We start from the raw sequence: 7,900 nt of genomic DNA, 5'->3' as shown, positions 1-7,900 counted from the left end.
CTTCCATTCTCTCCCTGGGATGAAACAACCTCATCTGGAAATACCTTCCCTTTTAAAGGCAGGCTCCTCCAGGCAGCTTGTAAAAGACGCTACATCACTCTGCAACTGGGTGGCTGGAAGAGGCTCCAGGGACAGGGGCTCGGAGGAGCAGAAGGGGTGCAGGGCACTGAGTTCTGCCCACCTGCATGTCTATGGAACCCAGACTTTAGCTGGCTCCCCAAGTGACACGGAGAAGGGAGGCAGCAGGGAGGAGTTCCTCCCAGAGCCAAGGCAGTTGAGAATGCTTCCATGAACAAGCCCAAACCTTTGCCTGATGCTCATGCTGCCATGGGTGAGCCATGGCATTGCCTGGCTTCTGTGTTACAGCCAGGACAGAAGGCTGTGAGGTGCAGGCCCAGGCAGGGCTGAGTGCTGTCCTGCTGCTGAGTCACCCTGTCCCCTGTGGCACAGTGGTCCCCTCCACCAGGCCCTTCAGGGACAAAGGGACTGGGGCCGAGCCAGCTGACGTCAGCCAAAACAGCCCAGCTTGGACAGAGCTGGGGGTCACCAGGTGTGCTGGGGAGTCTGGGAAGGAGGGGGTGCTGTCCAGGCAAGGGGAACCCTCATGAGGGGTTCCCTCAGCACAGGTGCCCTCCCTCAGGATGTCCTTTTCAGTTGTCATGGGTTTGTGCAAGGCCCTGAGGGTCCCTGACCTCACCCATGGCTTGTCCAGGAAGCTGTAATGGGGGTTTTTTCAGACAGACTTAGAAATACCCTATTCTGGGAGTTTCTGGGGAGCTGGGCTGGGCTTTCTGATCCCGAGTGTGCTTCCTGGCCAAGGGGGAGACTGAGGAGACAGGGCAGAGCCTGCTGTGCCTCAGGATAACCTGGGGACTACGTTCTGCTCTCAGGGTGATGGGGATCAGAGAGGGGCTAGGGCTGCTCTGGGCAGGGTCACCATCCAGCTGTGCTCTCCACACGCCTGGAGCAAGAAGGGTTAACAGAGTGCCTCCCCCACTATAAATACCACGTATGTATGTCCCACACCCCACGAGTATGAGCTGGGAAGGCTATTTTGGTTGAGTGCCTGCTGCTTTGGGAATGTGCCGGAGGACAGGGGCTGACGTCACCGTCACTGGGGCTCGGACCCAGCACCTGCTCGGGGTCACTCAGCAGCACTCCAGAGGCACCCACACCCTGGCCAGTGCTCAGCCCCCCATGTCAGAAAGAGAGTTTGGGTGGTGGGTCAGTACAAGCACTCTCAGGAGAGGGGTCCCCCCATATCAACCCCTCTCCAGGGCCCTTCCTTGCTCACTTTTAGGACGGGGGGGCTGGAGTCTGGCCCCACATAGAGATCTGAGCCTGGTGTTCTTGCCATGGAGTGAGCCAGGGCATCATCAGGGACTGTTTGGGGTGCTCAAAAGCAACTTGGGGACCACGGCTACATGGCATAGAGTTTGGCTCAAGGGGGTCAAGTGACGCTGTGAAAGTTCCCTTCTTTCCCTTCATGGCGTCAGCCTAGGCTGTCTGTCTGTCTGTCCGGGCCCCCCACGGGTGGCACTACATCCTGATAGGGGGTTCACCACCAGTCTGCCCCACTTCTCCCCCTCGCAGCCCCAGGGACGGGGCAGGGCAGTGGGGGCCGGTGTCGAGGCCTCTCCAGGGAACTCTGGGGGTGCCCAGCGGTCCCAGTGCGGGCAGGTGCGGGGCAGTGGGCGGGGGCTGCCGGCCGTCCCCCCCGGCAGCATCCCGGGCTGCCCGGCAGCAGGAGGGGCGGTGATGTCAGCAGGATACAAATAGCGGCGCGCAGTCCCTGCCCGGCGCCTCTCCGAGCTGTGCCGGCCGCTCGCCAGCCCTCCGCCTGCTCCCTGCTCCGGCCTCGCTCCCCACGCCGCCACCATGAGCCAGTCCTACTCCTCCAGCCAGCGGGTCTCTTCCTACCGCCGCACCTTCGGCGGCTCCCCGGTCTTCTCCCGTGCCTCCTTCGGGGGCAAGGGCAGCAGCGGCAGCTCCGTCACCTCCCGCGTCTACCAGGTGTCGCGCACCTCGGCCGTGCCCAGCGTGTCCACCTTCCGCACCACACGCGTGACGCCCCTGCGCTCCTACCAAAGCGCCTACCAGGGTGCCGGCGAGCTGCTGGACTTCAGCCTGGCCGATGCCATGAACCAGGAGTTCCTCCAGACCCGCACCAACGAGAAGGTGGAGCTGCAGGAGCTCAATGACCGTTTCGCCAACTACATCGAGAAGGTGCGCTTCTTGGAGCAGCAGAACGCCCTGATGGTGGCCGAGGTGAACCGCCTGCGGGGCAAGGAGCCCACCCGCGTGGCCGAGATGTACGAGGAGGAGCTGCGGGAGCTCCGGCGCCAGGTGGACCTGCTCACCAACCAGCGGGCTCGTGTGGAGGTTGAGCGTGACAACCTGCTCGATGACCTGCAGAAGCTCAAGCAGAAGTGAGTGGGGGGGCCCTGGAGAGTCCCTGTGGGCATCCATCCGTGTATCTCCATCTCTAGGGGGTGGGTGGGGGCAGAGCTCGGCCTGGCAGCCCCTCAGGTGCTTACTGCTATCCTTGTGCCTCGTGCTTGGAGCCCATCATGACCGCAGTACCCTGTCTCACTTTCTGGTTGCTCAGGCAGCACCTAGGTTAGAGTGGCTCCCATAGCAGGGGTGTGCCCTATGCCCTCCCTTGCAGTGAGGCTGAGACTGGGCTGTAACACCACAGGACACCCAGAGCTGGGAGATTAGACTGCACCTCACCCCCGGGGTCCCCGTCTGTGCTCACACTGGGGAAGGCTGCTGGGCCCATGGGATAACCCAGGGAGGGTGCTCCATGAACTCCAGACATGAAGCAGGGAGGGGAAGAAGCGGCTGCACTTCCACAGGCCAGCAATGCTCCAGGCCTGCTGTGAGTGTCCATGGTGCCCTGTGAGCAGTGGGACAGCCCAGAGATGCTGTGGACCTGGCTGGTGCTGGGGAAGAGAGGGGGGATTATCCACAAGGGTGGCCAGGCTGAGGGAACCCGCAGGGACAGACGAGCGTGGGGAACCTGGAAGTAGGGGAAGATACTCAAGGGGAGCTGTATGTTCTGATGATGGTCTGCACCTTCCCTCATGGACCCTCTGCTCTGGGGACATCATTCCCTTGGGGTGATAGAGCCTCTTTGTGTAATCTCAGCCACCTCCACAGACGGCCAGTGCTGGGGTCCTCCCTGATGCTGGGGAGCTGGGGGTGGTGGCATGAAGGAGTTCTCAGTGACAGGGGAGGAGCAGGGCCCAGAACAAACAGGTGTTGTGTTTCTGCCGCCCCATGTGCCAACACCACCTGGGCGCCTCCATCTCCTCCCCATTGCCTTTTCACTGACATGCATCCTGTGGTACTGTCCCCTTCCTCCACATAAGCCTGGATCTTCAGCCCTAATTTGAGCCTCCCTCACAGCAGTCCCCACTTCACATCTCACCCCACAGCATTGCTGAAACCTATCTGTGGTCCTGCTCTCCCTGGGATAGCTCAGCTGGTGGCCACCTCTGCACCCTGTCCCCCCAGCTGCTGGTTACTCTGCCCTATAAGGGCTGGGGCAGTGCACATGGCACTGAGCTGACCTCATGTCTTTGTGATCTCTCCGGCGTTGACTATAATAGGGAATGGGAGGAAGAGCCCCTGGCCCCCCGCCAGTCCTCTGCTGCCTGCTGGGAACACAGGACAATCTGTTTTCTTCCTACCGGGCCACGCTGGGCTTAAGGACTGCTTGGGGGGATGTCACCACGGAGGGACGGAGCTTCCCCCAGACCCCCCTAGCCTCTCTTCTCTGCCTACAGGCTGCAAGAGGAGATCCAGCTGAAGGAGGAGGCTGAGAACAACCTCGCTGCATTCAGAGCCGTGAGTACCTGTCCCCTTGGTGTGGCATGGGAACCCTACCCTCCTTCCCATCCCCATTTTCCCCCAGCAGCCTGACCCCAGCACCAGGGCGTGGTCCCAGACACAGCTTTGCACCTTCCAGCCCTCGTGCTCTCCCTGCAACCCCCCACTATCCCTCATTCTGCCCCTCTGTGTCCCTCCCAGGATGTGGATGCAGCCACACTAGCACGCATTGACCTGGAAAGACGTATCGAGTCCCTGCAGGAGGAAATCGCCTTCCTCAAGAAGGTGCATGAAGAGGTAGGTCAGAACTGGCACCCTTTCCCAACGGCACTCGGGGGCAGGGAGAATGGAGCAGGTGCTCAGAGATGTCACCTTGTCCACGCAGGAAATCCGGGAGCTGCAGGCACAGTTGCAGGAGCAGCACATCCAGGTGGAGATGGACATCTCCAAGCCTGATCTGACGGCTGCGCTGCGGGACATCCGTGCTCAGTACGAGAGCATTGCTGCCAAGAACATCGCCGAGGCCGAGGAGTGGTACAAGTCCAAGGTGCGGGAGGCAGCGGGCTCTGGGCTGGCCCTGGCAGCGGGCTCCATCTCGGTGGCCATGGCCACTGACCATGGTCTCTCCGCAGGTGTCTGACCTGACGCAGGCAGCCAACAAGAACAACGACGCGCTAAGGCAGGCCAAGCAGGAGATGCTGGAGTACCGGCACCAGATCCAGTCCTACACCTGCGAGATTGATGCCCTCAAGGGCACGGTGAGCTAAAGGCAGCATTGGGAAAATCCTCAGCTTCCCTGCAGGGTCCTGCTACTCCGAGGCTTCTCAGGGGCCTCTGGGACATCTCTGGGGTGGGGGGCTCTTCCCAGGTCTCTGAGTTGCTGCCTCAGGGGACTTGAACCCCACATGTGGGCTGGACCTCCCCCAGCAGTGGCCTGGGCTCCTGAAAAGTGTTTTGGCAGAGTCCTGGCATCAAAGTGCAGATTGTAAAATGTGACCCAGGCTGAGAGGCTCCAGGCAGGCGGGCACAGGGCTCAGGGTGTCTGGTTGCAGGCTGGCAACGTGGTTGCAAACAAACAAGGCACAACAGTCCCATTCTGGCATAGTCATGGTCACAGGAGTCAACCAGCAGACACCAGTGCCACCCCCAGGCAGCCATCCAGTGCTTCTGCAGCTCTCTGTGCCCTCTTGCTGCAGGACCTAGGCACCAGGGTGCTGGGGTTGCCCAATACATGCCCAGCTTGCCCCCATGAGACCCTGCTACCCTGCTGGGCAGGTGGAGGGTTACAGGCACTCATCATGGTCCCACACCAGCTGAACCCAGCCCAGGGCTGACCACAGCTCTCTCCAGGATGCACTGGGATCCCCAGCTCCCACCCCAGGTGATCCCTGGCTCCTCTGGGTTCCCTCCTCACTGAGCACCCCCGTCTCTCCAGAACGACTCGCTGATGCGCCAGATGCGGGAGATGGAGGAGCGCTTTGCGGGGGAGGCCGGCGGGTACCAGGACACCATTGCCCGCCTGGAGGAGGAGATCCGGCACCTGAAGGATGAGATGGCCCGGCACCTGCGTGAGTACCAGGACCTGCTCAATGTCAAGATGGCCCTGGATGTGGAGATCGCCACATACCGCAAGCTGCTGGAGGGCGAGGAGAACCGGTGAGTGGAAGGGGGGCAGGACAAGCTGGGGGGACCAGCAGGATCAGTGGGTTTTTGGGGGTCCACCTTTGTGAGGACACACCTGAGGGCTGGGGCTGGCTGGCACTAAGCTGTCCCCTCTCTGTTCCCACAGGATCAGCATCCCCATGCACCAGACCTTCGCCTCTGCACTCAATTTCCGAGGTGAGCCTCACTCCATGAGGAGGGGGATGAGTCCCTTGGGTTCCCCACTTATGGGGAAATGTCCCTCCTGGGGGGTTGTAGCCAGGTTGGCAGATTGGGGACACACAGGTGCCACACAGAGCCCCTGGTATGGGGGCACCTGTTTGGGTGTTGCTGTGAGCTGAGGGGGGGTTAAACCAAGGCTGCAGAAGCTCCTCAGTGACCCCAGCCCCACGGCTGTGTCCCCATACCACACGTCCCTGTGATCCCATCCCCTGTCCTCCCCCTGCAGAGACCAGCCCAGAGCAGCGGGGCTCCGAGGTGCACACCAAAAAGACCGTGATGATCAAAACCATCGAAACCCGCGATGGGGAGGTGAGCGCAGGCTGGCCCCGGAGGGTGGCTGGGAGCCCGGGGACCGAGGGCGGCGCCGGTTCCCGCACTCGGGGCTCTGGTGCGGCACGGCACGGCGCTCACGGTGCCTCTCTCCACAGGTAGTGAGCGAGGCGACTCAGCAGCAGCATGAAGTGCTGTAGAGGAGCTGCTCCAGCAGCCCACTGGCACCTTCTGTCCCTGCCTCCGTCCCTCCGCCATGCGCCCCTCCTGCCCCCCAGCTCGCCCCTCGGCGCTCCCCCCGCACTGCCTGAGGAGTCTCCCCCATGCAGATGCCTCTGGGCCCCCCACACCCCCTAGGCTCTCTCCTCCGGCTTCAAAAGACTCGCTCTGCTTTCGCAGCTTCGCAGCAGCAACGCCAGCGTCAGGATCAGGCCGGGGCCGGGGGGCGGCAGGAGGGAGGGACGGGACAGATGGGAAGGGCTGGGGGGAGCAGGTGGTGGCCTGCGCCAGCTCCACGGAGAGCCGGACGGTCCCAGCAGCGGGTTCTGGATCCCCCCACAGGCCCCTTCCCACGCTGGGCACAGGCTTGGGGTTCATCCCACACGAGTGGGGACCCATTCCCTTCCCCAGCACCGCCGGCCCCCCTGGAGCTGGCACTTCTCCGGGTGCGTGGCGGCGATGCTAGGGACGGGGAGCAGCTAGGCATGGCCTGGGCTGAGCCTCCTGTTCTCTGCCCAGCTCAGAGCGAGGGGGCCCAGCCTGCGTGTCCCCCCAGCCCAGGGGGGCTCCCCCCGGCCCCAGAGGCAGCCCCATGGGGCAGAGGAGGGCAGTGCCCGCCCCTCCCCGTGGTGGGGACCCCCAGCAGCAGGAGCTGCACGGGGCCAGGCTCATCAGCCGAGAGGGTACCCGTAGGTGGACACAGGAGAGAGGAGCAGTGAGAGAAAGGGAGAGAGGGGGGAGAGAATGAGAGGAGCCGGAGAGAGGCCCGGGGGGCCAGGGCAGGCATCCCCAACCCTCGCCCCAATGCACCGCCACCCCACCACGTGTATGAGACTCTTCAGGCGGCTGAAATAAACAGCGGAGCATCATCCTGTCGTCTCAGTGCATCTCTGGGGCAGAGAGGGGATGGGGTGGTGGGGAGGCAGCACCAGGGCCAGGTGGATGGATGAGCCAACAACAGTTTGGGCTGTCTCCTCCCTAGGCTGCTGGGGCCCCCTAAAGTCGTGTGTCTTTCACACTGAAGGTTCTTGAGCATTTTGCTGCCTGAGGTGGTGGGTTTCCCAGTTGCACTGGGTGGGAAAGTCTTGCTGGGACAGGGAACAGTGACAGCTAAGCCCTGAGCAGATTTGAAGGGGTGCTGGGTGATGCTCCTGAACCTTCCACACACACCCAGGGTCACATACCATGTCACAGTCCTGGTGGCTCTCAGCTCCACAGCCACCCCCTTTTACCCGCACTTGGGACCAACCCAAACCCACATCTGCTAAGGACTTTTTCAAGCCCCTCCAAGTGTCACCACAACCCACAAGCAAAGCCATCCTCACCTCTAAGCTACCTCCTCCTCTGCACCCTGTGAGCATCAGACCCACCACCCTACGCTTGCATCCTAGGCTCGACCTCTGGCCTCAACCTGCCAACAACATATGCTCTCTTCCTTCCAACACACATGCCCCTCTCCCTATGGTCAGATTGTGGGCATCTTGGCTTCAGCTCCTTCATCCCAGCAATGGGGGATGCTGCACAACCCCCTGGGCTTGACAGGGGGATGATGTTTTAGGGAAAGGCATGTGCTACTGCCGGCAGTGGGGAATGGGCTGGGGGCATCCCTGATGGAGGGGCCAGTGTGGCAAGCCCCAGCTGTGAGGTGCTGGATCTCAAGGGATATCTCCAGCAGGTGGCCCTGTGACATCGA

The 7,900-nt window shown here is 62.2% G+C and overlaps 1 protein-coding gene across 1 annotated transcript; it reads left to right on the top strand.

The window, feature by feature from the left end:
• Positions 1–1,790: 1,790 nt before the first annotated feature.
• On the top strand, positions 1,791–7,076 carry DES (desmin). Its single transcript, XM_056496541.1, has 9 exons — positions 1,791–2,429; positions 3,792–3,852; positions 4,036–4,131; positions 4,220–4,381; positions 4,467–4,592; positions 5,270–5,490; positions 5,624–5,673; positions 5,945–6,027; positions 6,147–7,076. Exons 1-9 carry the CDS (start codon positions 1,879–1,881, stop codon positions 6,186–6,188), a joined length of 1,392 nt encoding a protein of 463 aa, XP_056352516.1. The 5' UTR covers positions 1,791–1,878; the 3' UTR covers positions 6,189–7,076.
• The last annotated feature ends 824 nt before the right edge of the window (positions 7,077–7,900 follow it).

This window comes from Oenanthe melanoleuca, chromosome 7 (genome assembly GCF_029582105.1).
Source record: "Oenanthe melanoleuca isolate GR-GAL-2019-014 chromosome 7, OMel1.0, whole genome shotgun sequence".
Taxonomy (NCBI): Eukaryota; Metazoa; Chordata; class Aves; order Passeriformes; family Muscicapidae; genus Oenanthe; species Oenanthe melanoleuca.
This window is presented reverse-complemented; position numbering and strand designations above follow the sequence as displayed.

Excerpts from the sequence above, each read along its gene's own strand:
- DES (XM_056496541.1), top strand. The coding sequence starts at position 1,879 with ATGAGCCAGTCCTACTCCTCCAGCCAGCGGGTCTCTTCCTACCGCCGC. Across the intron at positions 4,132-4,219 it reads TCAAGAAGGTGCATGAAGAG|GAAATCCGGGAGCTGCAGGC; the intron begins GTAGGTCAGAAC and ends TTGTCCACGCAG. Across the intron at positions 5,491-5,623 it reads CTGGAGGGCGAGGAGAACCG|GATCAGCATCCCCATGCACC; the intron begins GTGAGTGGAAGG and ends CTGTTCCCACAG.